At 36.8% G+C, this 18,325-nt stretch overlaps 1 protein-coding gene across 2 annotated transcripts in view; it reads right to left on the bottom strand.

The window, feature by feature from the left end:
- Positions 1-1,058: 1,058 nt before the first annotated feature.
- Positions 1,059-18,325, bottom strand: part of LOC139763523 (protein N-lysine methyltransferase METTL21D-like) — a 62,160-nt gene continuing 44,893 nt past the window's right edge. Inside the window, exons 1-5 of one of the 2 annotated variants that reach the window (XM_071689698.1) lie at positions 12,834-12,970; positions 11,612-11,685; positions 7,519-7,606; positions 5,353-5,542; positions 1,059-3,235 (exon numbers count right to left, since the gene is read on the bottom strand). In XM_071689698.1, the coding sequence (XP_071545799.1) occupies positions 3,014-3,235; positions 5,353-5,542; positions 7,519-7,606; positions 11,612-11,669 (558 nt within the window). In that variant the 5' untranslated portion in view covers positions 11,670-11,685; positions 12,834-12,970 and the 3' untranslated portion in view covers positions 1,059-3,013. Of the gene's footprint in view, positions 3,236-5,352; positions 5,543-7,518; positions 7,607-11,611; positions 11,686-12,833; positions 13,128-18,325 lie in introns of those variants that run through there. The other variant, XM_071689697.1, reaches the window with a different exon arrangement.

Genomic DNA, 18,325 nt, shown 5'->3' with positions numbered 1-18,325 from the left:
TGGAAAATACATGTTTCTGAACAATATGTGGTGGGAAGAGGGTTGATCAATGAAGAAATGAAAGAGTAAGAGAAAGGTACGATAACAAGTACAGGTGAGAGAACTGTAGAGGCTGTGCTGAAATGGCTTGTAAATATGGAGAGGATAAAGGAAAAAAGGTTGACAAAGAAGGAATAGGAGTCAAATGTGGAGTGAACAAAGAAAATGGGGAAACCAAACTGGAGATGGAAGGATGGAGTGAAAAAGGCTTTGAGTGTCTACGCACTGAACTGCATATGCAAGAGGGTGTAAAACTTGACAGGAGAGAGTGATCTGGATTCACATGCCATCAATGGACTGAACCAGGGCATATGAAGCAGTCAGGAAGAACCATGGAAAGGTCTGTGGGGTCTAGTTGTAGATGAGGATGTAGTTTTGGTGGATTTCACAGAGTGGGGGTGGGTGAATGAGATTATTTCTTTGTTCATGGCACTACCTCACTAATGCTAGAAACATCAAACAAGTAAGGAAAAGGTACATAAATATACATATGTATATTTCATACCTGATCATCATCTTGCACATTAGTGCCAGGAGCAGACAAAAAAGACTGCATCCGTTCACATCCCAATTATAACCATCATGTGTTATATATTTTATTTATATATCTATTATACTTAATCACCATTTCTTGCATCAGTGATGTTGTGCCAGGAAACAGACAAAGAATGGCCAATCCACTCATATACACATATATATATACATAAATGCCCATACATGCACACATACATACATATACATATCAACATATACAAACATATACATACACATAAACAGTATTATTTATATACACATGTACATATTCATGGGTGGATGGGTCTTTCTTCATGTTTCCTGGAGCTGCCTCTGACACAGGAAAAGGCAATCAAGTTTAATAACAACAAATAAAACATGAAAAACGAATATTCATACAGATCTATATAAACATATTCATATCATCATCCAATTTCAAAACACATAGAAATTTGCTGGTCACAGATAGACAGGATTATACCTAAGGGACAATAAGTCAAGACATATCAGTTGCATATTCTATTTTCAAATTTCCCTGAAAAGTATATACAAGAATATATCTCATAAAGTTAACTTCAATGAAATATAAATCTTTTGTAACATACTTTGAAAATAATACTTCATGTGCCGAATCACAATACGTGAAAAATCTAACTGTAGTATGTTTGACACAACATCTAGGTCCCACAGTACATGCCTTGTTAAAGATTATGAAAATATCAAATAACTAAGAGTAGAGGTAAACAGAGAAAAAAAGGGGCAGATCTAGTGAGCTAACCACTCAAAACAATACATATTTTAATTCAGGATGTAATGAAAATTACTGTTCATCATGTGCGACACAGGCATTCTATGTGTATTGCTGGGAGGGGAAAAGGTTTTACGCCATCAGAAAACTTAACTAAGTAATCAATCAATAATCAAGAAATAGGGAAAAAATTAGTAATAATAAAGCCCAGTAAAACTGGACATCTCTCTATCATGAAGTCACATTTTCATCAACATGGATATTTTACATTGCATCATTTCTTGATCAGACACTTATTAAATAGAGATGGAATATCAAGAAGGAAAACACTGAGCCACTAACTTTAACAAGGTTCCTTGCAACTCACGATACAACCTGCAATAAAGTATGCCAATGACTGCATCCATAACAGCACAAAAGGCTGGTAAAATGACAGCAGCTAATGGAATTGCTAAGATATGAATGTAGAATTATGAAAGCAGATTGGATTAATTATTGAAAATGCATAGGAAGTATATTGTAAATCAAAAGATGGAGCATGGAGGTGATACAAACACAAGAGAGAAGGCTAGAAGGAGTTCAAATTAATAAGCATATTTAGAAGTGTAAGAGAATTGGTACAGAATAATGCCAAACCTATCATGGAAGAACATACAGGGAAGATAAAGGAAAAGTGTACTTATGTGTAAGAGTAACAAAGAAAAAATAAGGTTCTGCATAAAAAACTGCAATACAGGAAAAAGGCATAGAGGACATGAAAAAATAGATATGAAGGAATTTTTATATAGCATGAATCATGACCAACTGGAACGGTGTTACATTAAATCACTAAGCTTCCTAAACCTACTCTCCTAGATGTGGTTTTCGTTTTATCACTTTTTGCACATTCATAGTCCTGCACTGGGTTATATTTTCATATTTATACTCCTAAAATTTCTTTATGCAGGGTTTTTCTATATTTATACTCCAAAACTTACTTTTCAATTTCATGTTTATACTACTTAGCTGCCTTTTGTATTTTCAAAGTCTTCGACTTCTTTATCTATCTACTGCACATATTCTGGACACTTTCCTACTTTACATCTGGTAACTTCATACAGAACCTCTCCAAGACACTATTGCTTCTCAATAATTCTCCACTGAAAAGCCCCTCCACAAACACACTCCCTTAATCAGTCCTTCCATTTAGCTTTTCCCCTTAGCTAACGAAGGGAATATTTTCACATTCTCTTCATTAAAATATTCTCTTGTTCTTCCACAATACTATCTAACTAGTTATTACAACTCAGTATTGTAATTCAAACAATCCTCTCATGCCATTTTTTTACTCTTTCCTAACTCTACATTCATTTAAGAAATTCATCTCATTTGCTTGTTGTGTACTGGCCATTCTGATGATGTGGGAATATATTTCACCCATACAGATTAATGTGGGATGCTCCAATCTTTCTGGCAAACTTTAAGCAGACGGTTTAAAGTATTCTTTCATCCCTTCATTTCAAGTTCCTACATATAAAACCAAAATGAATCAGGAAAAAATTATCACCTCTCTACCCTCATCATTTCATGTCTTCCTACCTGAAAATAAGAGGCATTAGCAAAATTTTTATGAAACACTATGGCTGCCAATTGTATTCATAATCTGTCAAAAATTCTGCACATCAGTCTAACTGTTGTAGAGAGCAAGTACCTCTTTCTAGCACTGGCATTCTCCTATCTTAAATAAAACTTATAAATATGAATGTCCCTACTTCTATACAGTTCATGTTGCTCTTTTGGAGGTACTTTGTATTTCCTAAAATGTTCCTCCATTAATTCAAAAAACCTACACTGTAGCCAAGGTTTGTCTCCCGTAGTGCGCTCCTCATAGCTCACGATGATTGTTGTATCACTCCCACAGAGGCTTCTCAATGTTGACACTAAAGGCTCCAGTGACTGTTAGAATTAGAGATATAGATTCACATCAGCTTGAATATCATATGGGTGTGAGCAAGATCATTTTAGGATAGACTATATTGGAGAATAATAAAGAATAAATGTGGATGTGGAGAGGGAGCTGTGGTTTCCATGCATGTATAATGCACGGAACAAATGTGAACAAATGTGGCCTTTGTAGTCTTTTCCTAGCACTACCTCGCGTGCATGCGGGGGGGTGGGGGGTGTCATTGCATGTGTGGTGGGGTGGCGACGGGAATGAATAAAGGCAGCTAACATAGGAAGTGACTGAGTTTGGTAAAGTGTGTGAAAGATGAAAGCTGAGAGTAAATGTGAATAAGAGCAAGGTTATTAGGTACAGTAGGGTTAAGGGACAAGTCAATTGGGAGGTAAGTTTGAATGGAGAAAAACTGGAGGAAGTGAAGTGTTTTGGATATCTGGGAGTGGATTTGGCAGAGGATGAAACAATGGAAGCGGAAGTGAGTCACAGGGTGGGGGAGGGGGCAAAAGTTCTGGGAGTGTCAAAGAATGTGTGGAAGGCGAGAACATTATGCATAAGTCTACATAAGGCTGTGAGTATAACTAATGAAGCAGGAAAGTCAACCCAAAGCAATGAGTATTTCAAGTGAAGTAGGAAAGTAAGCATAATGAAATGAAGCTAATTTCAACATTTTGAAGTAGACTGGCTTTGATTATATTGCAAGAGTAACAGGCAAGGATGTAGTACTATGCAGTACAAATATGAGAAAAACAAAATGCACTTCTGAAGAGAAAAATATACAAAGCATACTACAAGGCACCACGCTCTATTACTAATCAGTATGGCATGATACGATATAAACATATACAGTACAACATCTGTTTACCTGTAACTGATTTGACTATTCCTCCTGAGTAAAACTAAGACTGATAAAGATCCTACATGTCTGTGAATCATGCATCTCAGTTCATTAATGTTCCATGTCATGTCACTCTGGTACCCTTTCATACAAATACACCCTAGTCTCATTCTGTTCCCCTACCTTATCTTTGTTTTTTCAATTGTTCTATTCACACTTGCCTCACTCAAATACATTCTTTGATTATTCTATCCAATTTATTACCTGTGTACTTATGGAAAAAAATTCACCACTTTAATTCTGGTTCATATAACCGCCTAAAATACTTACATCTCTTAAACTGTCCACTTTCTTTACCCATCCAAAGTCTATCTTAAATGTCTCACCATCCTGATGTTACAAATGTGTTTCCTGTATGTTCATAAGATCATACTACACCTTCTAACAAGCCCTGCTTTCAAGCAACATCTTTTTTACCAGAAAATCTGGAATATTTGCACAAACAATAAAGAAAAAAAAATCAGGATTTTCTTATGGAAATTAAATCAACAGAATGCAAGTTTTTGCTAAAACAGTCACCTTGCACTCCTCTAAGGATGTCAATATTTTATGATGATTGTTAATTCCAAAGTAGATCTACAATAACAGTCACATTAAGGTCATTTTCTAACCACCATTTTCACGATGTTCCATGCTTATTCATAAACAGTCAGGCATTCACTATAACATCAACACTAACCAAACAGAAGCATATACACCAAATGTCTTATAATCCTATGATGATGAAAGAAAAGTGAAAATGAAATGCCTTAGGAGTATTAATCATAAGGGAATACACTAACAGAAATCTACTACTGGATTTTGATGGCCATAGTGGAGATGAACTAATGAAAGGAGAACCTTCTCCCTCTATATTCATTCCTCAGAAACAGCCGTAGTGAAACCAAATGTGTTAATTCATACAGGAATTTAGCACAAGAGAAAATCCTACAACCAAATATTTCACTGTCTTTAATCTGTTAGACTTCAGTGTTATTCTAGTACTAACTCATGTACTAATTTCTAATCTTCATTCTTTTAACATGTCAATACTTTCTTATGATCTATAAATAAGATTGCATTCCACAAGTCACTGACAAAACACAATAAAAGCTTAAATCATGCAAGAACAATGGTTACTGGAATTATAGCACTGGCACATATGAGGAATATGATTAAGATACTATAAGAGTCATATGCTCAAAATAAGAAATACACTTAGGTAAAATTTCATCTAACCTCTTCATAATAAATACAATCAGCAAGCACAATTGTATCTGGAGTGCTGACAGCAGAGCCTTGTTCCATGTTGCCCCAAGTTAGCTCCCTGACCTCTACCACACACTGAAGGTTATCTTGATTTTGAATGATATTTTTCCCCATAAGGGGAATAAACTGTGGCAGATCAGTGATGGTTACATGAGAAGCCCTGTTAAAGAGGACACTCTTAACATTTTCCTTTGGCTTTAACATCATATTATAAGTAAAGACAAGCAATCAAATAAACAAAGTACTGCAATACAGCTTTATAAATCAAAAATGGAGTATAATTGATCTCTTAATCATTTAATCCTAGGACCCCTTTTATGAGGATCCTGAAGCTTCAAGACTGTGTACCTATCAAGTATTGAAAAATGATGAACACCTTTGGAAGTGAGAAGTTCCTCAACCTGATTGAACTCCTTTTCGTCCATTTATGATGATGCAACTTCCCAGGTGATTTTTCACTTGCAATATAACCTGATACAGGATGAATACATAAGTAGCGCCACTGGAAAAATTATACGATTAACCATACTCATCTTTGCCCTCAGAGGCAGTCAGCTCTCTTTTCACATATTCGTAAATGCACCAAGGCCCACTGCCCTCACTCACCCAGTGATTTATTTCAACTCCCATAGTTCTACCGGTGTCATGTCCACTCCTAGGTATTCAACATACTCCACTTCCTCTAGGTTCACTCCATTCAAACGCACATTCAAATTAACCTGCATCTCTCCCTTACTAGAGCTCATTACCTTACTTTTATTCACATTATCTCTTAGTTTCCTCCTCTCACACACTCTCCTTAAATCAGACACCAGCTTCTGCAGTTTTTCACTTGAGTTTTACACCAGAGATATGCCATCTGCAAGTGGTAACTGACTTGCCTCCCACGATCCCTGACTCCTAACAGACTGCAGACCCAACCCTCTCTCCAAAACAAGAGTTGAAAAATGAAAAGTTACAATGATAAGAAACAAGGCAATAGAAAGTTGGTAAGATAAATGAGTATGATGTATTACATACATTTGGACAGAATGACAATAAAAGATGGAAACTATAATGTACCTAAGTGAAATATGAAGCAGAGTCTATATAAATGGGGAGCAAAGATTACTGAAAAGGACATAGTAAAGTAACAGGTGCAAGACATTCTTAACATAAATGGAAGTCATGGATTATCACTTCCTTTTGAAAGAATAAGCCCCTAATGCTGGAAATACTTGAAGTTACAACTAGAGATGAATAAAAGTTAAGAGCTTCAACTATAATCATAATTCTTCTTGACCAACTTATCTTCATTTACCATACAGTTTATATGAACACACCATCCTAAAAGATTTTCATTCATGTTGTATACTAATAATTTCTTGATATCACATATCCTCACACCTTTAGTCTTTACGTATCTTTCCAGTTCCAACCATACTATGCATGCCATCTATCACTACTAATCACATTCCTTACCAATACTGGCCTGCATAAACTTATATTTTACATCCATAAATCTAAGACATGTAGAGCAATTCCTCATGCAAGCTTTTTGCAAACTGTAATTTTTTTTTTTTCATTTAACAGAGCTTTGATACAATCTTAATTTCCTCCTCTTGCCTATCTCTAATTGCAGCACCAGCTTTCACACTACTGTCCTTACTGAAATTCACTCCCAAATACCTAAAACCATTCACAGCTTCGTTCTTCACCATTTAAACTAACATGGTGACATCCCAAAGGTTCTCTTTTAATTGTGTTTACTTTCATTACATTCCTACTATAAACAACATCAAAGTGGAGAGGCAGGAGAGCTACATCATGGATGAGAGGGATAGATGTAAGGGAATCAATTATGGCAACATTTTTTCATATGAGGATACCAGAGAAATTATTTCAGTTCAGAAGGACATAAAGCATCTTTTTGTATGGAGGTGGTTCAAATGGAGATCTAAGTCTCACTTGACAAATCTTAGTCTGAAAAAAAAAGGAAGAAGCACTTGCATTTGCATCTGAAAAAAAAAAAAGGATGAGGCACTTACGTTTGCATGCAAGTTTACATCCCACTTCTATTTTTATGAGTGATCTGATAGGTAGAATGTACCTAATCCAACCCAACTGCAACGAGAAAATATCTTTATAAAAACTAACCCCAGAAGAGCAGCAGCAAGGCCTACACAACCAGTCCCAGCTCCCAACTCTACCACATGGCAGCCAAAGAGTAAAGGTTTCTTCATATCTGCAGAAATTTACATTAATTAGTATCGAGCTCTACAACTCATACCTAAGGTCATAAATATGTATAAGCAAATGTCATAAAGAGATCATTAATGGACAAATGTTCACAATGAAATATCTATGGATGCATTTCTATCTGAGAGCTTTCTAACCTAAACATTTGCAAGATTCATATTCAAAGTGGTTTTTATTACAATGATTCTAAGTGAATAAACAAAAATGGAGAAGAATTAAGACAGTTTATCTCAGATACTGAATCAAATCCTACAATAAAATAATCATATGCTTTCAAGAATTATTAAGCAGAAGGCAAAACACCCATGTTAGATTACACACAAGAATCCAATTAAGGAAGATTAATTGCTTGCAAAAAAAAAGTTTAGAAAAATGAATGAGGTTTTCTTGTTATCGATGTTAATACATACTGAATACATACCACAATTCTAAGCAACTTTACATGACATGCTGTATAAAAATCAATTCTGTAATAAAAAGAACAGTTCTTTCAATTATTGAAGCCTCCAACCATGGACAAAAGCTTCACAGAGATAAGTCCTTAAATAAGATATATACTTGAACAATTACTGCCTTCACCCAGTCATCAAACACATGATCACTTTTCCATGCTTCCATACACACTTTGCATATCCACTCCACAGCTGAGTTACCTCCACTTTTCACAATTTTGCTCATCACTCCACATATATCACACAATTTTGCTCATCACTCCACATATATCACCAGATTTTCAATTTCTTAGGAACTTTAACTATCATAATAATCCTCTTACTTTGTCTTTTGAAATGTCTTCTCCTGAACACCCACCTGTCTCTCTCCTTACTTCTGTTTCTATATAACAAACAGACAGCTCTCTCACCATTATCTCCAATCAGTTTTTCAGAATATTAACTTCCATCTCTTACAATCTTTACCTTTTAATATCAGCATTCCCCAGACTTGTCTAATACACTTATTACTTCTTACAAGTATCTTTCTTTTACTTTTACTCATTTTCTTCCAAAACATTTTGTTATTCTCTTAACTTCTTATTTCCACTCTTCTTCCAAGATCCTCATTGCTTTCCATTTATTGGTAAATATACCAACATTACAACCCTTCTATTCATTTCCTACTCTACACTTTGCTTTCCATTCATCAATGTTTTCTGGGTGATTCAGCTCCTTTTCAGCCCTTTTTCTCCTCCACCAACTATCTTGAATCTTCATCATGCTGTGCCCCTCTTTCCACAACTCATACATACTAAACCAAACACCTTCCAAGCAGGCTCCAAGAATTGTTGTAAACTGTATCAGCCTCACCCAGTACTGTTTTGTACTATCTCGGCTTTTCACCTAACATCAAGGTAAGTTTTACCTCCATAAACTTTTTCCACTCTTATCCTTCTCATCTTTTCCTTATCTACTTTTTTAGTCCTCTGCCATTTACAATAAAAAACTAGCCTACATATGGTATTACTAACAAACCCCCTCCCAACCCTGTCATAGACTGTATATCAAGCACACTATTGTGACTATTCCGTAAGTGGAAAGTCACCTCTGGGAAAGTTGTAAAATCAAAGTACAATCTCTTTGAAGAACTTTTCCCTGAAAACAAGTCCATCATTTCACAACTACTGATTGTAGCTCAGCCTTACAGTCACACAAACCCTTAAAGATAGGGTCTTACGTTTTTTTTATATATTTTTTTTCATACTATTCGCCATCTCCCACATTAGCGAGGTAGCCTTTGAGGGAAATCCTCACTTGGCCCCTTCTCTGTTCCTTCTTTTGGAAAATTAAAAACAAGAGGGGAGGATTTCCAGCCCCCTGCTCCCTTCCCTTTTAGTTGCCTTCTGCGACACACAGGGAATACGTGGGGAGTATTCTTTCTCCCCTATCCATGAAAAAAAAATTCTTGTCTGACCTAACTCCCCTGCCCGTACAATATGTATTCATAAGCATCTTTATTCTTAAAGAATGTACTTGCACCCCTCATACCTTCTGATGCAAATAATTCTCATATCCTTTCACCATTGTCACGGCCAATCGTAACGTAAATACTACAGTTCTTTTAGACATCCCATATAGGCTCATCTCAACGAAAAAAATTATCAAGTGGGATGTAAAGGTTTTATCTATAAGTTTGTGAATAATTCTTATTCCATTCCCAATTCAGTAGGGTGAATCAGGTACATACAGCCTCTGAACATCATGCACATACATCCTGAACCCGAATCCAGCTATCTTAAAAGTGATACATGGACTTACACACTTGAAAAAAGTGCTTCTTACCTTTCCACTTTACAGACCAAGTGAAACTAACATTTCAATTAATGTGAATATAAGTAAAAATTCAAAGCAAATAACATAAGTGAGTAAATGGAAGACAAATTATGTCTTATGTTGCAAACATAAATAGAGACAATGCAGAAGGACACATCTACAAATTCATTATATTAAAGCTGTTACCAACGTAGAGCCTATAGTAATAGAGACAAAAGTATCATCACAGGTAAGACTGCACTGGGAGTTAGTAAAATTTACCAATTGAACTCACACAAAAAAGCATCAACTCACAATCCTGCCAAATGCACGAAATTTCAGATTTGGACACCTGCTGCTATCTTTTAACAGCATCATGCCAAATATGTACACTGTTCTTCAATGTTAACCAGCAGGGGTACAAGATCTCCAGCCCAAGTATCCATAGTCTGATAAAGTATACAAGAATCTGAATATCCATAAATTCAAAATTGAACATGAGCTTCAAATTCTGTTTTCTGTGGTTTTTGTCTTTACTCTGTCCTTAAATAGGATGCATCTATGCCTAAGCACTTTATCTCCTTAACTTTCCAAACTCTACCTTTATCTTATAACACTTGTCAGAAATGGAGGCAAATAATCTCGATTACATAGTTTTATATAGTGTATTTTTACATACACATAAATAATATTAAAAAAACAGAAACTCCATCAGAAACATACGTAACTATGACATAAAATTATCATAATTTGAAAAATGGTTAGTCCTAAGGACTTTGAGTTGGAGATCCAGAGTAAATCTACCTTAAAAAGCTATCACTTGTACAATACCTTACAATAATCTAACCTTACTGAAATTATTCTTCCTTCCTCTCTGTAATCTTACATCATCGTGTAGAGGAACATGATATCTGTTCACAAGAAAAATTAGTTGTACTCCATATCAAAATTTCCTCCTTACCAATTTGAAAAATCACAACAATCAGCATTAAGAAAATGACTAAAATAACAAGATAACCTTTAAATGACTAAAATAACAGGATAACCTTTATTTCACGTGTACAGTATATGTAACTTACAACTTAATCGAAGCAGTACAAAAACCTGCTCACATCTATTTCGGTCATGTTAAACATTATCAGTGTCTACAATCTAATTCAGGAGTACTTAAAAATGGAAAAGATAAGCAGGGGGTTTTACTAGTTTCCTGTAATGATATACATCTGAAAGACAGAAATTGGATAATATTAAAATTGAGTAACTTATGACCCAAATAACATTTGAGTATACACTGCATGTCAAGATAACCAATAAAAAGTGGTAATAAGCAATATCTTACCTTGGTAGATACTAACAGATCAGAGTCCTATGGGCCACTACCTGTTCTATCAAGCGGAGGGCTACCACTCCATTCCCTTAAAACCACATCACCACCACCAAGCCCTCTCTCCCTTCCTCACCATCACCACTCTCCTGCCTTCTTGGCTACCACACTCTCCCACCTTGGCCACCACACCCTTAACAGTAGATGGCACTACTCAGTGGTATACCCACTCAGCCAGCCATTTTTCCTTGCCATACCTCCCATATTACCTTACCAGAACAGCCTTCCCTTTGAACAATAAAATATTATCTAAAAAGGCTTCATCTCAAAACCCAGCAATTTCTATTCTGCTAAGGATATGGATCCATTATTGGCAAATATGTATAAAGATTTGTCTTCAGGTGTCTAGCAACTTCCTCACCTAGTATACATTCCAAGGGCAGATGGGCAGAAAGGAGCACCTTTCTATACTTTACCATAAAAGTGAATCACCACCTGAAAAACAAATTTGGGATGCAAATGAATGTTTGTTTGATTACAGATGATTTTTCATTAACTGTTTAGGGAAATGATCCTGGAATATATATCTTTATACCATTCAGCAAGGATGGTCTCAGTTTCTAGTTTCTCCAATTTATATAATTTTACGACCACCTTAATCATTTTACTGGTTCATTTGAATATACCATTATTCTGCATACTTGCTGAGAATGAATCTATCCAGCAGGTACCTCACTGTTCTGGTGAAATGAAACAAGATCTCAGAACATGATCACCTAATGTCCTACGTCAGGTCCTTAAGTTAGGTTCCTGTAAGCCAAATAATAAAGTCATCCTAATTTTGAGACTGCTGAGGAAAACAGATTCTCTACATAACAGGCAAGAGAGATGGTCCTACGTAAGGTTCGGTATTCATGGTTAGTTATGTTCCTTTGTCAGGTCATATGCTAGGTCCCGATCCCAAGTTCATAACCAATCTCCTTACATTTCAGCCTTACGTTAATCGGATAATACTTAACTAGATTCTTAAGACCTAAAAACTAATTTATGACAATCTAAAAACCTAAACAAAAGACCTTATCTAAGGTAAACTAAGGACCTTACCTAACTATAGCCTACATAAATGCACGTCATGAATTCTCGTGTGAACTCAGCTCTTCGAGATGTAAGGGCTACAATATATCAAAGACCAGTAATACTTTTTCTTGAAACCTAAAGAAACTGGAGGAAACATCCTAAATAATATAGCACATCTCGATTGCCCGGGGAGGTTAGGATAGATTTTCATAAGTTCTATTGTTCTTTTTTATGTGGTTCACCTACTTTTATGTTATCAATCCATCGGATTTTCCCTACTCTTCAGGACCATCATTATTATCGCTTTACCGTAGATTGAAATACACCAGCAATGGTCCAATTCACGCTCTATCCCTCTTATTCCATTCTCTAAATACTACACTACCACTGGATTGCAATTTCATTCAGAATCCAAACCCCAATTAAAACTATGGTCATGAGTTAGTACTTACCATACTGGGTCCTTGTTGCCATGGTCCTCGGTAAAGATTTATATGAAATAAAATTGAGACATTATATTCTTTCAATAAATGCATATGATACAGGAGGTTTACTACGGGTCTTACCTGAATTCTGGGGTTTCTGTAGAAAACATTGGTTCTCCAGGTACTTGGCCAGGACGATGGCTGCATCCCACACCACACAGCCCACGTCCCCTTCGTTCTCTTGACTGAGCAATAAACTTTTACCTACAGATGGAAATTCTATTTCTCTCGTGAACATCTTTATGCTTCTTTGCCGTCCAGCAGTGACCCACTTGCCCTACTACGAAGCAGCTCTGAAACTTTCTCGACGTCAGAGTTTGAACATTAGCACCAACTGGAGTGCCGGCCCCACACTGTTGGTCGACTTGGTCGCTACTTTACCCCAGGAACAAGAAAATAAGAAAGTATCACCAATCTACTAATTCTATTGCTATAAGCTGATAATAACGAACTGAAAAATACTTTGGAATTATTCTTGAAAGTTGTTATTACATAAATTCATACCGAAAACCTGAATGGACATTTTTATGTTTTTTTCAGTATACATTAAAGCTAATTGGCGTCTAATATAAGCATGGCGAATGATTGTAATGCATTACTATTACTGATATTTCAGCTCAGTCATTCTATGAAATATCATCACCCATTTCCCATGAAACATCCTTTTACAGTAAATGTGACGAAAGAGTGTCGGATGTGATCATCTTGTTTTTATTGTCCCAGTGTGTGTGTGTCTGTGTCTGCCAGCTCTGAGAGAGAGAGAGAGAGAGAGAGAGAGAGAGAGAGAGAGAGAGAGAGAGAGAGAGAGAGAGATTACTACATAAAAAAACCACAAGAGATGCACTCGCATATTATTATTGTATATTCAACCATAAAACACGCATACGTATTACGAGCGAAAGAAAAACGCAAGTATTCAATAATTACCATCATTAAAATTTCGATATTTGTTTAATCATTGTAGGGTAGATCTCTACTATAAGATCAATTTCGCATTCTTTTATCATTTTGGCTTCCTCGTCCATGGTGGCACTTCTGAGGACCGTAAAGGCACCATCACGTGTGACGTGTGGCCTGAGCTGTTCACGAGGACGAATCAGGAACAAGGCGGCTTTCCCAACTACGTCATCCCAAACCACCGTTCACGAGGACGAATCAGGACCGAGGCTTTCCCAACTATGTCATCCCAAACCACCTAATGATCTTTCCAAGTTCCTAGTCTCTTGTTTGGACCAAGGCTTTCCCAACTACGTCATCCCAAACCACCTAATGATCTTACCCAAATTCCTAGTCTCTTATTTGGACCAAGGCTTTCCCAACTACGTCATCTCAAACCACCTAATGATCTTTCCAAATTCCTAGTCTCTTCTTTCTTTCCCTTGCTATTATTCCCTCCTATCTTTTCCTCTTCGTTCATGTCTAATTTCACGTTTACAGTACATAATTCATCGTCATTCCTTTAATTGAGTTTTCTCAAGCATTAGATTTAAAGTTTTTAAAAAAAAATCAAGTTGGTACAGTTGATCTTGATGTCTAGCCCCTTCTGTTTCTATGACACTGGTAGTAGTAACTGTGCTTAGCTATTTAATATGATCTTTTTATGTCATGATATCATTCTAATTTTATATCTAGGTCAACAGTACATTTGCACTCTAAGCATTTTCTACCTTGTGCCCTAAACCATTTTAAAAGAATCATGGGATCACATTGGAAATACGTAGTAGTATATACTTTATTTAACGACCCCGGTTAAGCATTTAGATATTTACAATGATAGTATACTGTCACAATGAACTGAACGGCTTCGAATTAAACTAAAGAGAAAGACAATAGTAAAACAAATCTATCATTTTCGCGTTCGGGAGAATAACATGGAGCGGACTGACTCAAAGAGGAACTGAATAATACACCAAAGGAGCCAAAATCGAAGGATACCCACTACTATCATGATGTCTGATGGTATAACATACTATAACAAAAAGGTTCTCTTAGGGTAGATCAGTCCTAGCTAGGGTATGAAGATGCTGCTGGCACGTACCGTAAAAGCAGCAAGTCTCATACCTGGTAATGATGGTTATCATATTGACCTCAAATCAGCCACACGAGGATAGATTAATTAGATACCTTCTTATCTCATCCTTCCCTCGAACGGCTAAGCTGTGGAATTCCCTCCTTCCTTTCCTCTTCCGGTAATTGTTTCCAGAAACAGCCGCGGTTTCCATAATTTCTATTTTCCTTTCCCTTGTACTTTTGTTTTCACCTCAGATGGCCTTCGTTAGAAACAATTTTTTCTGTGTCGTGTTGGTATATATATATATATATATATATATATATATATATATATATATATATATATATATATATATATATTTTTTTTTTTTTTTTTTTTTTTTATACTTTGTCGCTGTCTCCCGCGTTTGCGAGGTAGCGCAAGGAAACAGACGAAAGAAATGGCCCAACCCACCCCCATACACATGTATATACACACGTCCACACACGCAAATATACATACCTACACAGCTTTCCATGGTTTACCCCGGACGCTTCACATGCCTTGATTCAATCCACTGACAGCACGTCAACCCCTGTATACCACATCGCTCCAATTCACTCTATTCCTTGCCCTCCTTTCACCCTCCTGCATGTTCAGGCCCCGATCACACAAAATCCTTTTCACTCCATCTTTCCACCTCCAATTTGGTCTCCCTCTTCTCCTCGTTCCCTCCACCTCCGACACATATATCCTCTTGGTCAATCTTTCCTCACTCATTCTCTCCATGTGCCCAAACCATTTCAAAACACCCTCTTCTGCTCTCTCAACCACGCTCTTTTTATTTCCACACATCTCTCTTACCCTTACGTTACTTACTCGATCAAACCACCTCACACCACACATTGTCCTCAAACATCTCATTTCCAGCACATCCATCCTCCTGCGCACAACTCTATCCATAGCCCACGCCTCGCAACCATACAACATTGTTGGAACTACTATTCCTTCAAACATACCCATTTTTGCTTTCCGGGATAATGTTCTCGACTTCCACACATTTTTCAAGGCTCCCAAAATTTTCGCCCCCTCCCCCACCCTATGATCCACTTCCGCTTCCATGGTTCCATCCGCTGACAGATCCACTCCCAGATATCTAAAACACTTCACTTCCTCCAGTTTTTCTCCATTCAAACTCACCTCCCAATTGACTTGACCCTCAACCCTACTGTACCTAATAACCTTGCTCTTATTCACATTTACTCTTAACTTTCTTCTTCCACACACTTTACCAAACTCCGTCACCAGCTTCTGCAGTTTCTCACATGAATCCGCCACCAGCGCTGTATCATCAGCGAACAACAACTGACTCACTTCCCAAGCTCTCTCATCCCCAACAGACTTCATATATATATATATATATATACATATATATATATATATATATATATATATATATATATTTATTTATTTATTCATTTATTTATTTTGCTTTGTCGCTGTCTCCCGGGTTAGCGAGGTAGCGCAAGGAAACAGACAAAAAAAAAAAAAAAAAAAAAATATATATATATATATATATATATATATATATATATATATATATATATATATATATATATAACGGAGTAACAACATACAGACATATCCAGCACAAATGTGGAACACATCTAGTTTCCTTGGAGCTTCAAAACAAATATATGTGATTTTAAGCAAATAGCTTTACATTTTTATATCAGAGTGTCTGGAACTCCAGTAAGTCCAGGGAGCAAGTAGATATTCCAGGTGACCCTCTTAGATGTCCCTACAAGAGACATGGCATCTGCAGTAGTCTGAACGAGCCTTAGGAACCATTAGTTTCTAAGGGCAGGAAACATCCACAGAAAAAAACAAAAACAAATATGAGACCTGATGGGCCATGATGAGGTCATCTGCTGACTTCGCTTATACAGTGGGAGAAACAGGTTATCAAAGCCAGAAGCACCACCTCCACCTCCACCTCCACCCACTTCTCCCTCCGGATCATCATCAGTCGGCAAAATAAAGTGGGGTGGGAGATGAGAGGAAACACCACGAATTTATGGACACTGTCCTCACCTCTACAGTGTTGGCAGTTGCTATCATCATCATCATCTCGGTAGGCCAAGAGCCTTCATGACATTTCATCACTTCTAGGGATAATGCTCTTACCGCTATAGCCTCTACCAGACCTTGAACACACACACGTCTGTTTGGTATATCCAGCTAGGTCTCCTTACGGTCAAGCCTTCGCTAATACCATTTCCACAGGCAATGTATTATCTTCCATTATTATCACCGAACCATCTCGGATCAATTTAAAAAAAAATACACTATCCAATCCATATTTTCTTCGTTCTTTTCTAGGCACAGGTCCTTGCCTTATAGCAAACCTGAACTTTGCTTTTCATTTTGATGTTGCAAGGTTCAGGCTTCGAAGCATTTCAAAAACAAAAGGACGTCACAATCTCGTTTGATAATATATGATGACTTGGTGTCTCTTTTTTTTTTTTTTTGGCACATACTTCTATCTAAGGAGAGGGTGCGTTGGGGAGGGAAATATATCTATAAATGCCCCACATTTTTATCCGGTTATTTACCTCAGCCTCGTGTAATGCCTCTTGCTCAAAACAGACATCCAGGTATTGAAGGGGGAAAAAAAAAAAAGGTTTCTCCTATATTAATGTGATCCAGGTATTGAAGGAAACTAAACTTCGTTTTCTCTTGCATTGATGTATATTCTCTCTTCCCTCGTGCACAACAAGAGTCACTTGATTCTCAAACGTTTGGCAGGTGATTTGGAAAGCAAACTTCCCAAAGTGTTACACCATTCAACTTAGCGGCAACTGGTATTCCTACTCATGAGTGTATCACAAACATTATCTTGCATATGTCGAGGTATTTGTTACCTACACTCAATATTCTCGCTTACAACGTGAAAAAATGCTCTTCCATGTGTATTCGTACCTCACTTAGCAAAGTCTTTCATTAAAGAAATAGATCTTTGCCATATTCACGAAGTTCATAAGTCATTCTATTTGTTTCGTACATTCCTACGAGAATCTCATGTAGGCTGTATTCAGATTACGAGTTAGGCTGTATTCAAATCCACGAGTTAGCTCAAGTATAATTCTTGATAGGCTGTCAAAAGCCTTTTTTATTTTAAATCTAAAAAAAAAGAACGAGTGTTTTATGATAGTAAATTCCAGCGACTTCTTATGTATCATACATTGTTAGAAAAATATAGGAAATCTGCGGGACTTTGGTTGGAAGCCATTTGTTATGCATCGTAATTTACGGCTGGTATTGGAGTTACTAAGTCATCTGTGTCCATAACCTAGAATCTAGAAATTACTTGTCATATACTGACAGTCGACTATGTAACACAGCGCTCGTCCTTCGGTTCCCCACAGATCCCACAAGGGCCCCACGTACGCCACTGAGCGAGTGCACAGAATCATCAACTCTTCAGTTGTTCAAAAATATTCGATTTGCGGTTGTAACTCTGGCGTTGGATGGCCCTTGCAATGACCCATACAATCGACAGAGACCGAATGCACACTACACA

This window comes from Panulirus ornatus, chromosome 47 (genome assembly GCF_036320965.1).
Source record: "Panulirus ornatus isolate Po-2019 chromosome 47, ASM3632096v1, whole genome shotgun sequence".
Taxonomy (NCBI): domain Eukaryota; kingdom Metazoa; phylum Arthropoda; class Malacostraca; order Decapoda; family Palinuridae; genus Panulirus; species Panulirus ornatus.
This window is presented reverse-complemented; position numbering and strand designations above follow the sequence as displayed.